Source organism: Canis lupus, chromosome 27 (genome assembly GCF_003254725.2).
Source record: "Canis lupus dingo isolate Sandy chromosome 27, ASM325472v2, whole genome shotgun sequence".
NCBI classification, from domain to species: domain Eukaryota; kingdom Metazoa; phylum Chordata; class Mammalia; order Carnivora; family Canidae; genus Canis; species Canis lupus.
Genome location: NC_064269.1, coordinates 36,488,263 through 36,511,460, shown reverse-complemented (window position 1 = coordinate 36,511,460; position 23,198 = coordinate 36,488,263). Strand labels below are relative to the sequence as shown.

Below are 23,198 nucleotides of genomic sequence, written 5' to 3'. Positions count from 1 at the left end.
GAAATTTTGAATCATTGAAATTAATATAGCACTGTATGTTAATTATATTATAAATTAAAACAAATATTTAAAATAGTTAAAATTCATGGTGATCTGATTTCTTGGTTGTGATAAGGTAAAATTTGGTAGTACCAAAATAAACCTGTTTAGTGAGATTAAAATGAGTTTAATGAGTTAGCTCTTGTTAATAATCATGTATTTTGTGTTTAAAAACTCCACATTTCAACAGAAAAATGGGGCTTCTGATTCTGTATTGAACATTAAATCATCCAGGTTATGGCTGAGAAATATCTATTCATGCCCTTGCATTTTCTCAGCAGTCTTTTTATGTTGTGTTTTGTTTTATTTTGTTTGCATCAAGATCTATTCCCAGGTAAGAACTTACTTAAAAAAAAAAATTCAGGAAGATCATCTTATATTGAAACCTGGCCAAGGCCATCTAATTTTCCTATGTGCCCATTGTGACAGAGCACCTCCTCACATTCACTTTATAAAAAAAGTGATTTTTGTCCTAGGATCTGATATTTCTTGTTTGCCATGTTGTTTCAAATGGCAAGTCAGCATTATGTTATTTTCACAAACCCTATTTTAGGTCCACTTTATTTACTTGTAGAAAACTGAAGAACAAGAGAAGCACAATAATTTTGGGCTTTAAATCTTAGCCTCCTGCTAAAGAAATGGTGTATTATTTGTGATATGGTGGTCAGTTATATAGTTTATGGACCAAAGATTTAGTTCCCATTTTTCCCTTTTTGTATACACTCTGTTCAACAGATGTGAATGGGGAGTATCTTCCTCCATTTCTCTTCAGGTTTCAGAAAACACCCATTTTCACCAATAATCTTAAGATGTGATAGTGTGTTAGTATTTGAAGGAATTGAATAAAGATTTACACTAGTGTAACTTTCACACTCATAGTCAAACGATAGACTTTCCAAGGAACCATGTTGTACTTTTCTACTGGGGCAGAAGTTCTTAGAATAAGCACCTGTGCAGTGATGCACCTTGCAGCCTTATTTGTAGTAGGGAAAACATAGAACCCTATTAACTGAATCTCTCCCAGGACATCTTTGACACACTATGCTTTTCTACATTAGGAAATTTATATTTAGTCAATAGACTGTATACTACTCAAGAGTTAAGACATTAAATTTTATTTAAGGCATCTAATTAAATTTTATCTGAGGAAAATGTCTCTGATGATGAGAGTAGAAATCTAGAGGTCTCTATTCGCAAAATGTAAATAAGATAATGAGAATACTGTCAGCATGGTGTGCCCCGGGAAACCTCATGAAGAGAATGTCATGTGGTGTTATATTGCCCTTGGAGCTATGCCTTCAGGGCTCAACTTTCTGGTTTCTAGTACCCACTCTGGAGCTTCGATACTCCAGGCCTGCCTCTGTCTTTGCAACCAGGAATAAAACAATGGTTTTGTTTGTGTTTGTTTCTTCGTTTGTTTAAGATTATATTTATCTACTCAGGAGAGACATACAGAGATAGGCAGAGACACATGCAGAAGGAGAAGCCGGCTCTTTGCAGGGAGCCCGAGTGGGACTCCATCTGAGGACCCCAGGATCAGGCCCTGAGCTGAAGGCAGAGGCTAAACCACTGAGCCACCCTGGTGTCCCTAAAACAATGGTTCCAAAGTAACTAATCTAACTCCTAAATAAGTCGACATCAACCAGGGTCTAGAAAAGCTAAGGATCTCTGGGTTAAAGGAGCAGCTTTAATCACGATTGCATTGCTTTGATTACACTTCCCAGGTGTCCTGGAACACAGCTCTTCAAAAGAGATGTCTACAATCCCCTCTTCACTTCTCTTCCGTGCTCCGTGGAACCCATCTGGGTAAGTCTGTTTCTTTACCTCTTCACCAAAACTGGCCCTGTACAGGTCACCAATGGCCTCCCTTAGTGGGAATCCAGAGCCCGCTTCTCGCTCCTCGACCCCTCGCCCTCTCGATGGTCCCCGCGAGGCCAGCCCCCGCGTTTAATTCTGGGCGGGGGTAGGCAGGGCTAGTGCCTGAGCTCCCCGCAGAGGCCCAGCGTGTGGGGGAGGGGAGAGGAGAGGAGGGGGTAGGAAAGAGGACAGGGAGGGAGGAGGGAGGGGAGGGGGAGCAGGGAGGGGAGGGGGAGCAGGGAGGGGAGGGGGAGCGGGGAGGGGAAGCAGGGAGGGGGAGCAGGGAGGGGAGGGGGGCGGGGAGGGGGAGCAGGGAGGGGAGGGGGAGCAGGGAGGGGAGGGGGGCGGGGAGGAATCGCGTTGCCCGAGAGCCCCGGAGAGCTCGCCCCGCTCTTCTGCGCAGAGGTGCGGAGAGGCCGCTCCTTCCTCCCCACTCCAGTCCCGTCCCGGGTGGGCTGCAGGGCGGTGCCGCAAGCGCGCGGCTGGGGGGCGGGGGCGGCGCCGCACTGCGAGGCCCCGCGAGCACCGGACGTCCTCGCCCACCCATTCCGCCCCCCGCCTCCCTCGGCGCCTGCAAAGAGAAAAATAACTGCAGTGAGTGCACCACTTCCTCCGCTTCAACCGTACTCCGCTGGTGCAGGTGGCTCTGCAAACCACCTAGTTTCACCGCGAAGCGGAAAGAAAACACGATAGAACATTGCTGATGTTTTTTAAACGAGAGACACTGTCAAGTCTGCTAGTCCTTGCATAAGCCTGACGGACTGGGTGGTGTTCCCTATGCGCAGGATCATTAAATCCTTCCAGCCGCACCGTCAATATGTTCGGCAGTTGTAAAGAATGTCACGGTCTCTAAGGCAAAATACCCCGGCTAGAATGTTGTTAAATAGCGAAAGTACTTTTAAAGCAAACAATTTTGGTCTAAAAAATAAGCCTACATCTATGGCAGGAGAGGACGGCGAGAGGAATGATCAGTTTTAAGAAAACCCTGAAGTGGTGCATCTGGGTGGGTTCTGGAGGGTTCTGCGTCAATCCACAAGGGGCGCCTTTTATAATTCTTCAACTCCGGGAGATACGTTTATGAAAAGTACCCCCACCCACCTCATCCCCCACCGGGGGTGTTTTTTTTCTCCTGCATGTGAAGGATACCACAAGGGGAGCAGTGGTCCTCTCTCAGCCCCTCAGAGTTCACAGTGATTAATCTTTGGTTGAATTCTCTCCTGCCTTATCTGCCAGGACAGCTCCAAACCGTGGGCTCCATGGGGCTGGCTTCCCTGAGGGTAGTGCATCAGCAGCAGCACCTCGAAACCAAGAGGAAGGTAGAGATAGTGACCTCAACCTCTACGGAGGGCTCCTCTCACTTTGCTTAGAAGGTGAGTGGCTTTGCCAAGAGCTTCAGATGGTAGTGGTTTAGGATTAAGTGTAGAAACCAGACTGCCTGTGGGAGGCCTTGCTTGACTTTCTGCTCATTTCTTCTGAGACTCTGGGCGAGCTACTCAACCTCTTTGTAGTTCAATTTTACTTTGCAGAACCATCTTGGCTGCAGTAATAAACATTTAATGCATATTTGTAAAAAAAAAAAAGATAAAATTCTCCTTGGAATCAGGTATGGGAAGAGAAACCTTGTCCGACTTTCTTCTGTTGAAAAAAGAGAGAGAGCGAGAGAGAGAGCTAGGAATATTTTGATTTGGATACTGAAGGAAAATATGACCTGGCATATAACCTAGCTAGTAGAGATTGAGGTATTTGTGGAAATAAAAATAACTTCTCTTTAAGCTATCAATTTCATATTAGTCAAAGTACATTTATTGGAATAAAAGAGTCACTTCTATAATAACATAGGCAATAATTAATAGAGCAATATTGTATGATAAGAAGAATGCCTCTGTAGGTACACTGTGCTCCAGTTTCTTCTTTATCACAGTTATCTGGGTGACCAGTTAAGACCTTAATTTTTTTTTCTTTTCTTTTTCAGAAACGAACTATTAGTTTAGATCAATGGTTCCATATTACAACGTGTGTCTTAATAATCTGGGGTTTTTGTATGAAATAAATATTCCCAGGGGCACAGGGGTGCCCGCATGGCTCAGTAGGTTAAGTCTCGGACTCTTGATTTTAGCTCAGGTCATGATTTCAGGGTGGTAAGACCAAGCCCCGTGTGGGGCTCCATGCTGAGTGTGGAGCCTGCTTGTGATTCTCTCTCTCTCCCTCTTCCTCTGCCACTCCTCCAACTTTAAAGCACAGGCACTTGTGCTTGCTCTCTCTCTCTCTCTCAAAAATATATATATGTATATATTTCCATATACTGTCCCAAGTCTATTGGATTAGAATCTTCTGGGTTGAAGAACAGTAATCTGTACTTTTTAAAAACTGTGATGACAAATTTGGAACAATGCTTGTATCTATGGATGATTTCAGCTCTAAAGTTACAAATATAGTCCATTTCATTATCTCTTCCCACATTCAAATTCTATGATTCACAGTTATGTATTTCATTAGTAACAAAAACACTTTTTACTAGACTGCAATTATTTCTACATTGTTTCAATCTATATTGCCATCTCAGGGTCAACAAATCAAATTTTTATGTTAACATAAAAATCTGGTTTTAAGATTATTATCAGAGGAGTTGTGAGACAAAATCCCCCAAAACATGTCCTGGTTCTATTAGGATTTGTTTTCAAACGTGTTATGTTTTCATCAGCACAAAAAGAACAAAGGAAATTTTTACAATATTTGATGCACTGCTGTGATCAAGTCATATATAGCTTGTGGCTAAAGTGTTTTTCTCTGCGGCCAGGTGGAAATAGCAGGTTATGTGTGAACATGAGATGCTATCTTTCCTCTTCACAGAAATTGTACTTGATTCTCTAGTCAGAGTGCTTCCTTTCTCTAACACTTGGAAATCAACTCTTTCATTCAGAAATAGTATTATTTCAAAGATGACCATGTAATTATCTTTCAAGATAATTCAAGATTATTCAGAATATGTAGTAAGAACTAGAGAAAACAACTGAGAATATTTGCACTTATTTGTTCAGAAAAAAAGTAAATTAATACTTCAAATGCTCATTTCTGACTTGAGACTTATAGACCTTTTTTCCCCTCTTAAAAATGTGAGACATTGCTGAAATGTGTCAAAAGGTATAAAGAATCTGAACGGACATTTCAAATTTAAAAAACTGTGCCCAAATTTCTGTCTCATCCTATATATGTCCATACTGTAGACCAGTCATTCTTTGTTTGTGTGATGTAAATTAGGATTCGTCATAGAAAAATTGGTAGCAGATATTTTTTATTTATTTTTATTTTTTTAAAGATTTTACTTATTCATGAGAGACACACACACAGAGAGGAGCAGAGACACAGGCAGAGGGAGAAGCAGGCTCCATGCAGGGAGCCCAACATGGGACTCGATCCCAGGTCTCCAGGATCACGCTGAAGGCGGTGCTAAACCACTGAGCCACCGGGGCTGCCCCAGGTAGCAGATATTTTTTAAAGGTTTTATTTATTTCTTTGAGAGAGAGAGAGAGACCGCATGAGTGGGGGGAGGGCAGAGGAAGAGGGAGAAGCAGACCCTCCACTGATCAGGGAGCCCAACTCAGGACTCAATCCCAGGACCCTGGGATCATGACTTGTGCCAAAGGCAGATCCTCAACCAACTGAGGCAACCAGGTGCTCCAATAGCAAATATTTTTAATAGTCTTATGAAAGGAAGGGCATTTCACAATTTAAGCTGTCTTATTTATAAGGAATAAAAACAATTTTAAGATATAAGTAGGTATCAGACTCATATCTGATTAAAATTTTAAGTGAAAAAAAATAAATGAATGGAACATAATCTCAATGTTGAAACACTAGAATAATTAACTTTTCAGGTCTCAAACTATAGATAAACTATCACAGAGAGGAGCAATTAGAGCTTTAGCTTCTGTGGGTATTCTGATATCTAGCACAAACTCAGTGATCCTCTCAATAAATTTACATTGGCTGGGATCCCTGGGGGGCGCAGCGGTTTGGCGCCTGCCTTTGACCCAGGGCGCGATCCTGGAGACCCGGGATCGAATCCCACGTCGGGCTCCCGGTGCATGGAGCCTGCTTCTCCCTCTGCCTATGTCTCTGCCTCTCTCTCTCTCTGTGACTATCATAAATAAATAAATAAAAATTAAAAAAAAATTTACATTGGCTCATCACATCTTTAATTGACCTGGGCTCCTATCCTATTACTTCTTTTACATAAACCACCAGTAACAAATTTTGATTTTTGATTTAGAACCAAAATGGTTCTCTGAAGACTTAGGTTATATAACCTTACATTCTAGAAGTCATTTTTTTAGTCTCAGGAGCAGCAGATTATTCCCTCCTACATTTGTTTTCTCTTTCTCTGTACAGCTGGTTTTCCTCATCACAAATATAGACCTGTGTCTTTCTCATAGTTCTGTGACCTCAAAAAGCATTTTAATAGCTTTATTTTGCTGTTTATTTATTTTATGATCTTCTAGATTTGTTCGCAGTGGTGATATTTTCTGATTTTTAAATTGTAATTCAGACTCCACTTCCACTTAAGTTGGATCAAGAGGAAACCTAATTTTTAAAAAATGCTATTTGTAGTACTATTTTTGATAGTAAGCATGGTTGACCCACCCTTGTTTTGTATTATTACGAGTTTTGAATTCTTTTGCACATTACAACTTGTTAATGGTAATGCTATGTTTATCATGTTATTTCCTAAAATAGCTGTAAGATCTGGGGACATTTCAAGTGTTCTTGTTCAAGGATGAATCTTAAGTACTCTTTGACTTGATGACTTTCGTTTTCCACAGATGTCCTCATTGCAGTGATGTAGTATATTTTTGTGTTATCCTACAGAAAGAAAATTTCATTTTGTCTAAGTATGAATGACAATGAGTCTTCCACTAACAATTTTACTTGTGTGATACTTGGAAGCATTTTCCGTAGACTGGGTTATGGCTTTGTACATTTCAAATCTTGTTCCCCTCCCCATATTTCCTACTTGCTTCTGGTTCTGGGTTCCATAGGATCCAGTCATATCATGATATGATCTGTAGTCTTGCACCTTTATGTTAAGATACAAGGTAAATCTGTACCATAGCAGTTAAGAGTATTCCTAGAAGCCATACCTATGGCAGGAAGGCTAGCAAGAATATATTTATACCTAATATACTTAGATATGACAGAAAACTATGTACATTCATGCCACTTAACTAAGTTGAAAATGCCACTCAATTTCCTCTTCAGAAGATAAAAAATAATGCTGGCCACCCTTCCAATGACATCAATACCTGTGGAAGGAAATGTGATGAGATGGAAGACAGATCAAAACAGAAAGAGACAGCATTGATTAGTTATATCTTAGGTTTACAAGTTTGCAAAAAATACGGCCATGAAGACACATTGCCTAGATTCATCCAATGCCTTAGGAGGGACCCAGATAAGAAAGGAGTTTGAAGCTTCAGCTTCACCAGCTTCAAAGCAGATCCACCTCTGGACACATCCTATGCTTTTCAGAGAGTAAGTGCTGAATGAATGAATGACTTTTTCTCTTAATGTGTAAGTCTAAGCTGGAAGTTGAGATGACAGATCACTCCAAGTAAGTGGAAAACCCACAGAGGCTCTCTTCTTCATTTGTGCCCCATGTTGCCAGGTCTAGTTCAGAGCAATGCCCAGAATTGAGTGCAGTATTCCAGGAGTGATCTAATTCATGCAAGGCAGGCAGAGTAGAAACATTGCCTTGCTCATTCCAGACCATTTACCTCTGTTAAGCCAAACTAAAGTTGCTTTGTTATATATTTCCCTTTGCTTTGGCAGCCTTGTTATGATACTGATGCATACTGAGCTTGTAGTCAACGAAAACCTTTTAATTTTTTCGCTCTTGCTAACCCAGTTCTCTTTCAGGCTGTAACTAAGCTATTAAAGGGGGCATAGATGCTTAATTTTGTATGTCAACTTGACTGGGCTAAGGTGTGCCCCATAGCTGTGCATTTCTGCTTGAATCTGCAAAGATGTTTCTGGAAGAGGTTAGCATTTGAATTGGTAGATTGAGTAAAGAATATCACCCTCATCGAGACAGGTGGACATCATCCAATCTATTGAGGGCCTGAATAGAGCAAAAGACAGAGGAAGACTGAATTTGCTCTTTGCTTGAGCTAAGACATCCGTCTTGACCTGCCTTTAGACATTGGCATTCCTGTCTCTCAGGCCTTTGGAATCAGACTGAATTACACCATCAGCTTTTCTGGTTTTCCAGTTTGTAGACAGCATATTGCAAGACTTCTCAGTCTCAATAATTGCATGAGTCAATTACTATAATAAACAAACAAACATCTATTGGTTCTGTTTGTTCCATTTGAAACAAACAAACAAGAAAACCCCCTCAGGCAATGGATGATAGTCATCTCTGAAAAATGAGAAACAAATGAGGTATGCTCTACGATTGCTCTAGCTTACTGAGTTGAGGATGTTTCCAGGCTGCAGTGGAGTGAGACTCCAGGCAAAGCCCATCTTGGCACCTCCCTGAGTTGAAAAAGAGCTTAGAAGCCAGAGAAACAAGGGCTGCTAGAGTTCCCAGGACAAAACAGAGTGCTAATAATTATTTGATAATCACATTCATAAGTAGTATCCCAAACACGTCTTTTCAGGTACTCATTAGCTAATTATATATCTTCTTAGGGGAAATGTCTATTCCTATATTTTGAGTATTTTTAATTTAGGTTCCTTATTTTCTTATAATTGAACTGAAAGTGTTCTTCATATATTCTGAGTAAAAGTCCTTTACCAAATAGATAATTTACAAATGTTTTCTCCTAATCAATGATTTGCTTTAATTAACACTTATGGAATACTCCACTCAGCACCTGCGGTATACATATGCTTTACAAGAATACACAGAATGCTTAATATATATATACTGGGCCATAAAACTGGACAAATCTTAATAGATGAAGAATTATTCAAGTTATAGAAAACATGCTATGTTTTATGTTAGGCCAAAATGGAAATAAATTAGAAATCAACAACTGAAAGATACTAGAGAATTCCCAAATATTTGTAAACTAAATAAATCCATTTAAGGATCCATAAATGGATTCATTTATAAATGGATCCATGGATCAAATAAGGAATCATCAGAAAATTTAGAAACTATTTGTAAATGAATACAAACATAAAAATTTATAAGATATTAGTAAAGCAGTACTTATTCAAGAATTTATAGCTCTCAATACCATATTAGAAAAGAAGAGGGATCCCTGGGTGGCGCAGCGGTTTGGCGCCTGCCTTTGGCCCAGGGCGCGATCCTGGAGACCCGGGATGGAATCCCACATCGGGCTCCCGGTGCATGGAGCCTGCTTCTCCCTCTGCCTGTGTCTCTGCCTCTCTCTCTCTCTCTCTCTGTGACTATCATAAATAAATAATTAAAAAAATTAAAATTAAAAGAAAAGAAGAAAGATCTTAAATGAAGGATTATAGTTTTCATCTTACAAAATTAGGAACAAAGAAGCAAATGAAATCCAATGTAAGCAGAAGAAAGGAAAAAGCTGGGAAAAATCGAAAAATCAATGAAATAGAACACAGAAAATCTATAGTAAATCAAGAAAATAGGATAGGGCAGCCCCGGTGGCTCAGCAGTTTAGCGCCGCCTGCAGCCCAGGGTGTGATCCTGGAGACGCAGGATCCAGTCCCACGTCAGGCTTCCTGCCTGAAGCCTGCTTCTCCCTCTGCCTGTGTCTCTGCCTCTTTCTCTCTCTTCTCTGTGTATTCTCATGAATAAATAAATAAAATCTTTAAAAAAAAAAAGAAAATAGGATAAAAAGTACCCAAACTGGAAATGCAGAATTTGCAGGTGATTTGTAGAGAATACTAGAGAAAATTTAAAAAAAACGTTACTACAATCAACAAATGAGTTTGCAAGGTTTTGGGATAAAAGATCAATATACAAAAATAATGAACTTAAATCTATAATTCACATAATATACAAATATTAGCCAAGTCAATTATCTCTAAATTATAATCTGTAATGGGTCATAGATCTAACATAAAGTCTTAAACTATACTAGTTCTAGAAGAAAGCAGAGGAAAAATCTTTTAAGCTTGAGGTAAGTAAAGATTTTTTTAAGATACAACCCCAAATGCAATATACATATAATAAAAAAATACATATGAATTGGACTTCACCAAAATTAAGAACAGGTCTTTGAAAGATGTTCTCTCTCTCTTTCTTTTTTTTTTTTTAGCACGTTATTTTTTTTTAAAGATTTCATTTATTTATTCATGAGAGACACAGAAAGAGAGGCAGAGACATAGGCATAGGGAGAAGCAGGCTTCCTATTGGGATCCTGATGCGGAACTCCATCCCAGGACTCTGGGATCACGCCCTGAGCCAAAGGCAGAGGCTCAACCACTGAGCCACCCAGGTGCCCCTGAAAGAAGCTTTTAAAGAAATGGAAAGACAGGCCACTGATTAGGAAAAACATTTTTGCAAATCACATATATCCTAAAGGTCTTGAAGAGAAAAATATATTATATATATATATATATATATATATATATATATATATATATATATCACTCAAAACTCGGTGATCGTAAAACAAGAAATTAAAAAAGGAATTTGAATGGACACTTCACAAAAAAAGATACATGGATGATAAGTAATCACATGAAAAGATGCTTATCATTAGTTATTAAGGAAATGAAAATTAAAATTAGAGACCAGGACACTTGTGTTGCACAGAATCAAAAAGTTTGATCATACTAAGTTTTGGCAAGGGACACAGCTATTGGAACTCGTATGATACTGCTGGGGGAACAGAAAATGGTACAACCTCTTTGGAAAACAGTCTGGCTATTTCTTAAAAAGGCAAACATTGTGCTACGTGACAAAGGCCACATATTATATGACATTATGTAATATATCTAGAAAAAACAGATCTGTAGAGATAGTAAGTAGATTAGTGGTTTCTTGGGGTTTGGGGTAGGTAAGGACTCAGGTGGAGAGGGGGCATGAGTGACTGCTAATGGCTACAAGGTTTTATGTTTGGTTGCGTAACCCTGTAAGTATGCTAGAAAACATTGAATCATACATTTTAAGCTGATGAACTTTATGGTATGTAAATCCTATCTCAATAAAGTTATTTTAAAAAATGTAACATACACATTTCATATGACTGAGCCCATTCCACTCTTGGGTTTTTATTCAGGAATATTGAAAGCATATATTCACACAGAGATTTATATGCCAATGTTCATAGCAACTTTATTCTGACTGACAGCTCAAACTGGAAATAAGCCAAATGTCCAACAACAAGTGAATTGGTTAAAGAAATTGTGATATATTCATATAAGAGATGGCAAGGAATTTAAGAAAAAGTCACTTGAATTATTCCCCAAATGAGCTCTACTTCAAGAAAAGTTATGGGTAACTATATCTGTTATTGTTTCTACTTGTTGTGACCTTCTTTTTTTCTTTTTTCTTATTTAGAGGTGGGCAGGGTCAGAGGGAGAGGGAGAGAGAATCTTAAGCAGGCTCCATACTCCCCATAGAGCCCTATTCAGGGCTTGATTTCACAACCCTGAGATTGTGACCTGAGCTGAAATCTAGAGTCAGACACTTAACTGACTGAGCCACCCAGGCACCCTTGTTGTGACCTCCTATGTGTTAGGAATTGTGATAAGCATTTTACATAAATTATTTTTTAGCCTCAAGACAACTAAGTTTGTTAAGCTTTTCCTACTTTTATAGACTGAGAGTAGACTGAGAAACAGAAAAGCTGTGTAACCCATTCAAGATCACATAGCATTCTATCCTATGAAACAGATAAAAATTTCAATATATTTTTAATTTTACTTAGATATTTTTTTATTGTTTGATTCTACTTACTTTTTTGTAAGTGGAAATCTCTCGAGTCTCTAGGTTCATTCAGGCTTTGCCAAATTATAGAGTTGAAATGCTATAGAGAGATTTCTCAGCCACCAGTGTCTGCAATCATTTGTAGTTTTATTTTAACAGATAATTAAAAGGCACAAGCTTATATTTGTAGAAATTTAATTAGTGTTACTAATTCTCTTCATTTGTTAGTAAGTCGCCTAAGTAGTGAGAATGGAACCAAAGATTGTGATTGTATGAATATTTCTCCCAGGAAACAGCAGGACAATACAAACTTCACAAGTAAGTGGTTATATTTCACTGCATTGTAGAGGAGCAAAAACTTCCTTTACCCTCTTAAGTTTAGTACCAGGGAGACTGTGAATTAAACTGTCAACAGACCAATTAACAGGAAGAAAAGATTTATTCGCATTCATAGGAGAGGTAACAAAAGAAGTAGCTAGCTCTAGATGGTTACAGTTAAAGGTTTATATACCCAGCTTCCTAGGAGAAAGGTGACGGGGAGTGGCTTCTCTGGGAAAAACAAATACTTTTTTTTTAGGAAAGACAAATGGCTTTTTCAGAAGAAGAAACTGGAGATGACAAAATTAGTAATAGTGTTTGCATACAGAGGTGTAAGTAGTCTTTCCTTCCCCAAAGTTACAAAATTTCTCTAGAAAAGGCCTTTATGGTAGAGTTCATAGTCGATTTGTAGTTGTTTTTTATTTATTCATTTATTTTTTTTTCCTGAGAGTAAATGACTTAAAAGAGGAATTTATTACAGTCTCATACCTCAGAAGCTTCTATTTTTAGTCAAATAAGAGAAGCTCAGAGGAGGCTTCTAGGCCAATACAAAGTAATTGGTTTACTGAGATGGCAAGGAATTTAAGAAAAAGTCACTACCCTTAACAATCTCATGATTAATGTATGAGGTAATAAAGATAAAGTCAAATGGCACTGCCACATGCAGTTTAAACTGGTAAAACTTTCCTGATGGGGGTCTAGAGCAGCATCTTGAGCTAAACATGAGTATAGTATCTCTAAAGGTAAGTTACAAATAAGGAGGTATGGTTAAGGATGATATAATGGTTACTCGATAGCAATAGAGTTAATATTTTTGTAATAACTTTATTTGATGGGAAGTAATGTAGATGGTAGATGGTATCATATTTAATCAAACTCACAAATATATTAAGGATTAGGATGTTAGCAGCTGCATAAGAACTTCAAGAGAAATCAGCTTTTCAGGAAATTGTGCCTAAGTCCCTGAGAAACAAGTTTATTGTCCTCTGTTGTTGGAGGTGATTTGGTGGAAAACTGGGAAATGCATTGGCTTCAAATGGGTGGATGTCATTGCCTTTTACTCTACAATTCCAGCTTTATGTACCTATTTTTATCCTTGCAGATCCCATTTCTATACTCCGTTGATTGCTGTTTGTAATTTCATTTGTTATATGTGATTAAGGTGTTTTAGATCATCCTTTAGAAATTAATGTGGAAAGATCCAATTGTAAGGCATTTGGAGATCAGTATGTCTCACAAAGAAGGTGATTACTAATTATTAATTTATCATCACCTAGATTTCTATTTGTTTCCATACTGTAGCCAGTAAGATCTCTCTAAAATGCAAATCAGTGGCCAGGGAGGAAAAATCCTTTCCCCTTTACTTTTCTACATTTTTGGTGAGATCCCTTTGTAATAAATGACAGATCAACAGGAGAAAAACTGAAGTTTTATAACATTTACATTCTCTGTGTACATGTAAGATACCCAGGAAAATTGAGTAATTCCCCAAAAAGGCACAAGCCACCATCTTATATGCCATCTCCAGCTGAAGACAAAAGAAAATGTTGGGGCAGGGGAGCAGGTGTAGGCGCCAAGGGCAGGCTGGCCCAAATGTACCACAATGGCATATAAATGATTTTGAATTGAAGCTACTTGGGAAATTGTAGGTGTGGAGACACTCCATCCCTCTCTTCTATCACCCTCACAGTAGGAAGCAAATCTCTTATATGAAAGGTATGCTCCTCATACAGAGAAGTAAAAACACATACTTATCACAAGAGATTGGAAACTTTAAAGCCAATAAACAAACAAATAAACAAACTTTGTTCCTTTTTTTCTAATACACAACCTTAGCCCAAATTCTTCAGAATTCCTTGGTAATTAAAGCTTCCGAACCTGTTTTCTGCATCTGGTCATTTCCTCACAAACTAATCATCTCTCTGTCTAAGATGTATTGAAACTGCCTGTGGTCATTTGTTTGGGTCTCCATTTCATTATTGAGCCTCCATGCACATGTAATGAAACTCTGGGTTTTGCTCTGAAGGCTGTCTCATGTGAATATAATTCTTAGTCCATCTGGGAGAAGCCTTAGACAAGGTAAATTTTTTCCTCCCTTCACCAGTTACAGGAGGTTTTCAGGCAAAGCCCAGTCAACAAGTATATGGTTGTGAAAAGTTAAATCCATGCCTTCTCCTTTGAAAAGTTTCTAGAGATTTTGGTCATCCTCTTCTTCCTGGCACAGAATGGAAGGACACACTTGCTAATGGAGATTTCCCTTGTAAATGTAAATATAAATATCTCTTACAAAAGGATAATTTCTACTAGGTTTTTAGACTTTCAGTGTCTGCAGTTCCTTAAAAGCAACCACCTCAGGATAAACCTTATGCCAAGTCTCATTTCTCACAATGCAACTCTCCCTTTTGCACTCCAGCCTCCAGCAAAACAAACCTCCATATGATAATAAAATGCAACATACTCTCTCAACCTCAAGTCTTTGTTCATTGCTGATCCAATCCACCTCTTTTGAATATTTATCTTTACCTGCAACTTCTTACCCTCGGAACCTTTCTAACACAGACACAGACACAGACACACAGATACACAGACACACAGACACACACACACAGTTCAGACTATAAGACTGATATAATCTGACAAAAATACACATAGTTGTATTTAGTTAAATTTCTTATATAATACACAAATTAAAAATAAAGTCACATACACTGGATATTTACATTTTTACTCTAAACTGGTTTTTGTTCTTTTTAAAAAAAATAAGCATTTATTTTTTATTATTTTTTAAAAAGATTTTATTTATTTGACAGAGAAAGAAAGAGAGAGAGAGAGAGGGAGCATAAGCAGGGGGAGTAGCAGAGGGAGAGGAAGAAGCAGGTTCCCTGATGAGCAGAGAGCCTGACATCCTGAGATCATGACCTGAGCCAAAGGCAGGTGCCTAACTGACTGAGCCACCCAGGTGCCTGAGTGTTTATCAGTGCTTATTGTAGAATAAGAAAATTAACCTTTTCTCCCACGTTACAACTATTTTCTAAGTAAAAACAATCTACCAAAAACTATAAAGTTTTGCATTGTTTAGATACTACGAAGTATGCCAAAATATATTTCTAAACCTCAGATTAAGTTTGGATAAATAATAAGTACATTCTAATTAAACATTGATGATCATAGAGAGTGATGGAAAATACTATGAAAAATATAACTAATGTGAATGCTTTTGTAGGCACTTTTCCCTTCAGACTTTAGTCTTTATATTGCATTTCTGTAATAGGTCAACTCAGTGCTTCTCTGCTATGGCCATTCTATATTACTCCCTGTACATTAATTACCTTCTAGGTTTCTCTAGACCACTTGGAAGCCTTTTTACCATAGGGGTCCTAGCATTAAAGCACTCAAAAATTGTTTGCTGTTTTCATCATTTTTTTCCTTGTCATATCAATAATAATCTCCACATTCTAAATAATTATACTTTCCAATGGAAATTTCTTTCCATTTTACCACACTGACAAGAGCCTGGGCTTCTTTATTGCTCTGGTATGTGACTTGCAGGCCAACAAAGAGTGAAGTGAATAATTAATGTTTTATTTTAGAGGCCAAATGCTACCATAGCAAAAGGCATGTCACAGTAAACCTCTAAATAAGCAGAAGAACTTAAATTCATTTATTTCTGTCAATAATTTACAATACTAAATTTCAGCAGAACTAAAATTTGTCCCCAGTTTTGGTCTTGAAGTGTGTGTTGAGGTATTTTTCCTAGCCAGTGCAGGTTAAACCTAGTTCACTAACATACTATTTCAATGTCCATGTTGTTATTACTTATAAAATAAAATGCTCTGGGAAGAGTGTTGTGCAAATTGGGTTACTTTGCTGATTCAAAATAGCAACTTAGTATGTGATGTTTTCCCCCAAGTAACATGATTCCTCATACTATCTCTCAAAAAGCTCTACGGGTGAGAACTAACTTTTATACAGAGTATTTTATAGTTTACATTTTCATGTTCATCTCGTTTAACATATCAGACAAGTTTGTACTCAATTTTGTGGATATTTCAAAAATACGCAATATCCAAGATATACAAAAAGTTAAATAGAATGCAATCAATACTTATGTACCTACCACTCAGCTTAAAATATAAGATTCACTTAAAACCTTTGTATCTATTTTTGAATATAGCTTAATGTTAGTGTCTATTTTTCCAGTTTTTCCTTTTTCAGAGAGATACATCTGGTGGTCATTGAGGATATTGGGGTTGTGGTGAACAATTTGTTTTACAAAGTTACTGATAAAGCATATCATGAAATATATATATATTTTTGCACCAACCAGGGGCTCTGAAAAGAATATATATGTATTTTTTTTCCACAGCAGGTTTCTCCTGATGCCTTTTAGACTCTTTGTTTTACTTTGTTTCTGTATGACCTATGGTTTACTATTTTGGCTGTAATAGTTATAGCTTTGAGTAAGTTCTTTCACCTTTACATCAGTCTCCCACTTTATACTTAAGTATATTTAAGTGTACTTAGCCTTAACTTTAGTAACTTTATGTACAAAATGAGGAATATGAAATTAATACTTTTATATACCTCATTCATTTCATGTAAGGAAAAATATTTCATATGTTCATGTGCATTAAAATACATTAAAATACCAAAAAGAACTCCTTTTCTTTTTTAAAAAATATTTTATTTATTTATTCATGAGTGACAGAGAGCGAGAGAGAGAGAGAGAGAGAGGCAGAGACACAGGCCAAGGGAGAAGCTGGCTCCATGCACGGAGCCTGATGTAGGACTCGATCCCGGGTCTCCAGGATCACGCCCTGGGCTGAAGGCAGCACTAAACTGCTGAGCCACCAGGGCTGCCCAAGAACTTCTTTAATTAAAAGTGGGGCAAAATCTTTACTTTTAAGGGAAAAGTTTACAAAATGAGTGCATTTTTTTGATATTCAAACCTTGCTCTTCTATTTCTCCCTATTTTTTCCATTTCAGTAAAACCAAGGCTAAACTTATGGCCTAATAACTGGCTGCAGAAAAAGGGGAAATGGTATCATTTTTTAAAAACCTTTAAATCATGGACAAATAGCCAAAAATCCTGTTTAATAATGAAATCACATCTCTTGATGATTCAAGACAAGGCTGAACTGGTAAGAACTAACTCACCACAAAAATTATACCTTCTAAAACTGAGAGAAATATGTAGGTTATTTAAAAAAAAAGATTTAATTTTTATTTATTTGAGAAAGAGAGAGAGAGAGTATGAGCAAGGGGAAGGGCAAAGGGAGAAGCAGATTCTCCCCTGATCAGGGAGCCCAACACAGGACTCAATCCCAGGACCCTGGGATCATGACCTGAGCTGAAGGCAGACGCTTAAGGGACTGAATTACCCAGGTGCTCCAAAGTAGGTTTTTTTTTGTTTTTTTTTAATAAAAGAATTATAGTGCTAATAATTATGGCATTTATTGAATTCATAGTAGGTGCCAGACACGGTAGTAGGCATGCTACAATGCTATAAAACTTAGTGCTCACAATAACTTTATGAGATAGGCAGTATTTTCCCTATTTCCATATGAAGAATCTGCAGAACCGGACAGATTGTAAAATTTCACTCAGCATATGAATGGCAAAACTGGAATATCAGTGCTGTCTTTCCACATTACCTCTTGGGAGGAAAGATAAGAGCTCTTTGAACATTATCAGTATCTGGCAATAGCCCTAGCATCTTGGGTAGGGATGATGGGCTCTGTAGCTTTACTTGTGGGTACTTTTACCATAGGCATCAGTTTTCTCAAGACTGCACGTTGGCAACAGCAATCTGAATAGTTCTTGCTCCTTCAAGAAGATCTATTCATCCCTAGCTTTGCCTTCACATCCTTTTTGAGCTCCTTCAGCAGTTGCTGTTCACATCATCATCCCCATCAATTCCAGTAACCATCACATGCCTGCACATAATATATATGAGTCATGTGTTTTGAAAACTTTCCTATACAGTTTCCTTCCCTAAATTTATAGGAAACTTCTTCAAGCTTCTTAAGGTTTTCTTGGATAGGGAGATAAGTCTGGACAAAATCAGAGGAGGCTATTTCAATAGGTTTAACTCCGTTTCCTCTGGATCCTCTTTCATAGGATATCATATAGAGTAATATACAGGATGGAATTTACTTTTGGATTGGATTGAACATCACACACCCACAAAAGACATAGACCTGGCTGGATGGCACCCTATTAAATTTACAGTTGTGAGTATTTAGCATTTGAGTCTTTCAGCAGCCAATCCCTCCTGGGGGTTGTCTGAAACTCCAGATAACCAAATGGTTCCATAGACTGAAGACTTTGATCTTGTTAATGTGTGAATGATTAGGAAATTTGCCTTAGAGAAATCAAGTCTCCAATGCTAATTTGTTTTCTTATTTGAGCTCTGAGTTTATCTATAATGCTAGAGATAGAAATGGGAAAGTGTAGCTAATGTAAAATTCTCTAAATTTCATTTCCTTTGAAGTATTTCTTGAAAGTTTACCAAACAATCCTTATTTTGATTAGTAGGAAGACTTCAATTATTGGGAAATATTAAGGCATATGTCATACATAATACAACAAATAGCATTTGACTCTTTTTGAATACTATCACCTTAATCAACAATATGTGTATCTACTTTTATGCACTTCATTCATTTCTACTTAAATGCCATGGGTAGAGAGTTCTAAAATCTTTTGGGGTTAGGCACTAATCCCCAAAATGCAAGCAGAAGCTCCTGGGAGCCCAGGGTGAAACTTTCTACCCTCAGCATCAAAAGTTAATTATACTTCTTGAAAATATGAAATTTTGTTGTGTCTCTCAAAGAGATGTGAAGTTAAGGGGATTTAGGAAGGCTCTGGAGAGATAGATGCTCTGGAGGGATAAAACAGGCCCACCAGACTGAGGGTAGGGAAAAAAATGCTCTGAAACAGAAAAAGTCACCCTAAAATGAATATTCTTACACAGAGACTATTTACAATATTTCTTGTTAAAATTTACACTCCATATACCCACCCATGCCATACTCTCTGTACATCGCACAATAAATTAACTTTTAAGATTTACTTTTGAGGGACTCCTGGGTTGCTCAGTGGTTGAGCATCTGCCTTTGGCTCAGGTTGTGATCCCAGGGTTCTGGGATCAAGTCCCATATTGGGCTCCCTGCAGGGAGCCTGCTTCTCCCTCCACCTCTGTCTCTGCCTCTCTCTCTCTCTGTATTTCTCATGAATAATTAAATAAAATATTTAAAAAAAATTACCTTTGATTATTTCTAATAGAAATGTAGCATTATGTTTTTAAAGTGATACTCTGTCAACCCACTTGCAAATTTGCTTAAAATTATTAATTTGCCAATCTTGTTTTTAAAATTGAGGGTTTTCTTTTTCTGATTTTTTAGATGCCTTATAGCTTAGTTTAAGAAAAGAAAGTTGGCTTAAAATATCACGGAAAAATAGAACTTAGGGGATTTTTCCTTCTTTTGTGTAATGGATAAAGGATTTGGGTATCCCCATACATAAACAAATGAGTAAAAATTCCCTTGCTGAGGTCTCTATGTGAGTTTAAAACGTTTAAAAGTGGAGAAATCTTCTTCCTCTATTGCTCATTCTTTCACTCCTTCCCCCATTCTGACTAGGGTTACTGTTGCCACATTTTACATGTAGAGTCTAGATGTACCATTCTTTCTTAGGATCTCTCGTAGAAGTAAGGAGGCTTATTATAGGCAGACAGTGAAGGAAGATTTTTGAAAGGTATGACACTTGGAATTTGGGTCTGGAAAATGAAATGGTTAGTAGTTTAACCTTTTACAGAGAATTGGTCTAATGTTTTTTGAAAAACATTCATATTTTAAGATGTGTTGATATTTCTAAATCTTAGAATCATAAATATGATATTATCTGTTATAAAGCTGGTATCATTATTCCATTGTTGCAGATACTCAAAAAGTTGAATCAGGAACCTTTGGAGTAATAAAATGAAATTTTCTCCTAAAAGGGTAGGTCTGTCCTCTTAGTCGTTTGGGCTACTATGACAAAATACCACAGACTGGGTAGCATACAAGCAACAGAAATTTGTCTCTCACTGTCCTGGAAAATGGGACTCCAAGGTAAAGACGTCAGCATGGTCATCTTTTGGTGAGGGCCCTCCTCTTGGCTTGTAGACAGATCCCTTCCACCATGTAAATATGGTGGAAGGGGCTAGCAATCTCTCTGGAGTCTTTTTTATAAGGAATTAATGAGAGTTCCACTTCATAACTTAAGTACCTCCCAAAGGCCCCACTTCCAAACATATCACTTTTATGGGTGAGGATTTTAACCTATGAATTTTGGGGGGAACACAAACATTCAGACCATTATAGATAATAGTCCCCTAAGATCTCTCTCTCTCTCTCTTTTTTTTTTTTTTTTTGTATGGTCACATGGAATCAGGAAACTACTACTTCTTAATCACATTTTTATTTTAATTCCATGCAGCTTTTCCATTTACGAATGACCATCTTTGGTTAAGAAACTATTTGGAGCAACTACCTTCATTAAAGAAGTCATTTTTTTAACAGGCATTTCTTGTCTGAAAATTACAGTGGCTTAGATCTCCAGCTTGGAGAGTACATCCCTTCTAAGAAGGGAGAAAACACAAAATATACACGGTTGTATTTTTAGCCGAATGAGAACTGAATGTTGCTTTTTCCCCATACAGATTTCAAGTCCTGGGCCAGGTTGAAGATAATTCCTGTGCTGTGATAACAAAGAAGGATGTGTTTTCTGAGAAATGTTGCAATCAGAGTTCCTGGATTTGTCAACACGATTGCTGAAGATGACCTCTAAACTGATCCCAGTTTATCCTTCCCATAAAAACAATTCACAAGGACTTTGTAATTTATGTGTTTTTGCTGAATCACATTATTTTGGCAACAAATATTATGGTGATGATAATAATGGTGTAGATTTGTGTCACTATCAATCTGGGTAATCAGCCTCATCAACTCATCCCCTAGCTCGTCACTAGTGCTGTATTTCCACAGTTATATCCCATTCAATATGGTGGCTATTTTAGACAGAAACTATCCCTTAGTCTGCTCAATAATTCTCTCCCTGGGCACTGGGTGACTTAGTGCCTTAAGATCAGACTCTTGGTTTTGGCTCATGATCATGATCTTGGGGTCATGGGATAGAGCCGTCCCCCGGGATAGGGGGTGAGGAGTCTGCTTGGGATTTTTTCTTCCTTCCTCTCTGCCCCTCCTCCCTCTCTATCACCCTCTCTAAATAAATAAAAAAATTTTTAATGTAGGGAAAATTCTCTCCCTACATCTCTTATTCACATTAGCAAAGGAGCTATTATTTTTTAAAGAGAATCGATCAGATATATTCATGAACTTTCTAATACTAAGTGTACACACTTACCTGCATCTTACTTATTTCCTTTTCCTCTTCTCCTATTTCTGAAAAAGAGGTATCCCTCTGTCTGTCTAAATCAAATCTCTGAGTCTACAGTTGGGATTGTGTCTCTTTTAATTTTTTCAAGGGGATTCCTTCCTCCAACCTTTCTCTTTTTCTACCTCCTTTTCTTTCAGCAATGAAACATGCAAAAGCACAAGAAAAGTTTCCCTGAACCACATGTGGTTTCTAGTTTCTGCCCAGTTTCTCCCACCTCTTTTAAGTCAAACTTCCTAGAAATTATTTCTTCTTGCTTTTTCCTCTTTCCACCTCCTACTCCAGGTTCTTCTAAAATCTGGTTTCTGCTTTTCCTATTTCACTAAAGTATTCTCATTATGTCACAAATGCCTTTCTTCTGGCAAAGCACAATGAGGATTTTTTAGCTTTCATTTTAACTCTCAGCAGTGTTGCTCATTATTGACCTATCTTCCAGAAATATTCTGTAACCTCAGCATCTATGACACAATGCTCTCTTAAACCTGTATGTAGGTTTTCTGCTATTGCTCCTCAGTTTTTTCTCAAGCATCTCTTCTTCTGATCTCTTCAAAACTGACATTCTTCAGAGTTTGGGGAGATCCTCTATCATACACAATTCTTGGCTCAACCCATCCATGCTCTAAGTTTGATTGTAATCAATATATTAATAACTCCCAAACCCATATTTCAAACTCAGACCTTATTACAGCTGTTTGCCCACTTGATATCTCTATTGGACATCTTAAAACCTCTCAGTCTTCACATGTTAAAAATTAAACTCATTAGCCTAGTGAATGGCAGCAACGTGACCATTAGTCCAAGTCAGACTCCCTGGAGTCAACCCTGACTTCTTTCTTTTCGCCTTCAGTAAGAGAATGAATTATTTTTTTATCACATAATTATTTCTGAATCCATCTACATAGTTTCATACCCACCATATGGCCCTGGATTCCTGCAACAGTTGTTTTTGTGTGCTTCTAGCTTTGTCTGCCAAAGTCCATTCTCCATATCATGACGAGTGATTGTCTAAACCTCCTAACAGGCTACATTGCTCACTACTTAATTCCCTTTAGGGGCTTTCCATTGATTCAATCTTTGACCCTCTCCTACCAATCCTTTGTGTCTTGGCTCCTCTTCATTTCTCCCCCACCACTATGCTTGTAATAATGCAGACACCTTAAACTTTTTCAGTTTCTCAAATGTGTCATGCTTTCTCTTGCCTTGAATCTAATCAGATGTTTGCCTCCACTTGACATTCTTCCCTTTCTTACTCGCCTGTTTAACTCTTGCTTATTTTTCAGATGGCCAGTTAAATAAGTGCAAAATTTGGTGGAAAATAATTCTTTAACCATTCCCCTCTCCAGACTAAATTATATGCACTTGGTGTATATTCTCACAATTTCCTGTACTTAACCAATCTTAACATTTAATACCCTATTTTTTTTGGCCATTGTTTAATTATTTGTATTTATTAATGTACTGTAAACTCTGGAAGACAATGATCTTCACTGAGTGGGTGAGACAAGGTGCCTGATGCTTGATGGTTAGTAAATAAGTACTTGTTATGTTGTTGAGATTATTTGTAACATGTTTTATTGTTTCCCCAGCATAATTTTTCCTAGTTGTACAGAGTTTCCCTTAGTTTAGATAATACTTATCTGTATAGAGAGAAATAAACCACTCTTTTGTTTTTTTCATTAAA

At 37.7% G+C, this 23,198-nt stretch overlaps 1 protein-coding gene across 7 annotated transcripts in view; it reads left to right on the top strand.

The window, feature by feature from the left end:
* LOC112665369 (C-type lectin domain family 2 member D) overlaps positions 1 to 23,198 on the top strand; it is a 41,019-nt gene extending 17,821 nt beyond the window's left edge. Inside the window, exons 6-11 of one of the 7 annotated variants that reach the window (XR_004809708.2) lie at positions 1,764 to 1,845; positions 3,130 to 3,266; positions 17,066 to 17,220; positions 18,200 to 18,312; positions 20,022 to 20,082; positions 20,784 to 23,198. Coding sequence is in view for 1 of the 7 variants with exons in the window: in XM_049102615.1 (XP_048958572.1) it covers positions 1,793 to 1,845; positions 3,130 to 3,266; positions 17,066 to 17,220; positions 20,784 to 20,807 (369 nt within the window). In the remaining 6 variants the exon portion in view is untranslated. Of the gene's footprint in view, positions 1 to 661; positions 1,647 to 1,763; positions 1,846 to 3,129; positions 3,267 to 17,065; positions 17,221 to 18,199; positions 18,313 to 20,021; positions 20,083 to 20,783 lie in introns of those variants that run through there. The other 6 variants (XR_004809709.2, XM_049102615.1, XR_004809711.2 and 3 more) reach the window with 6 other exon arrangements.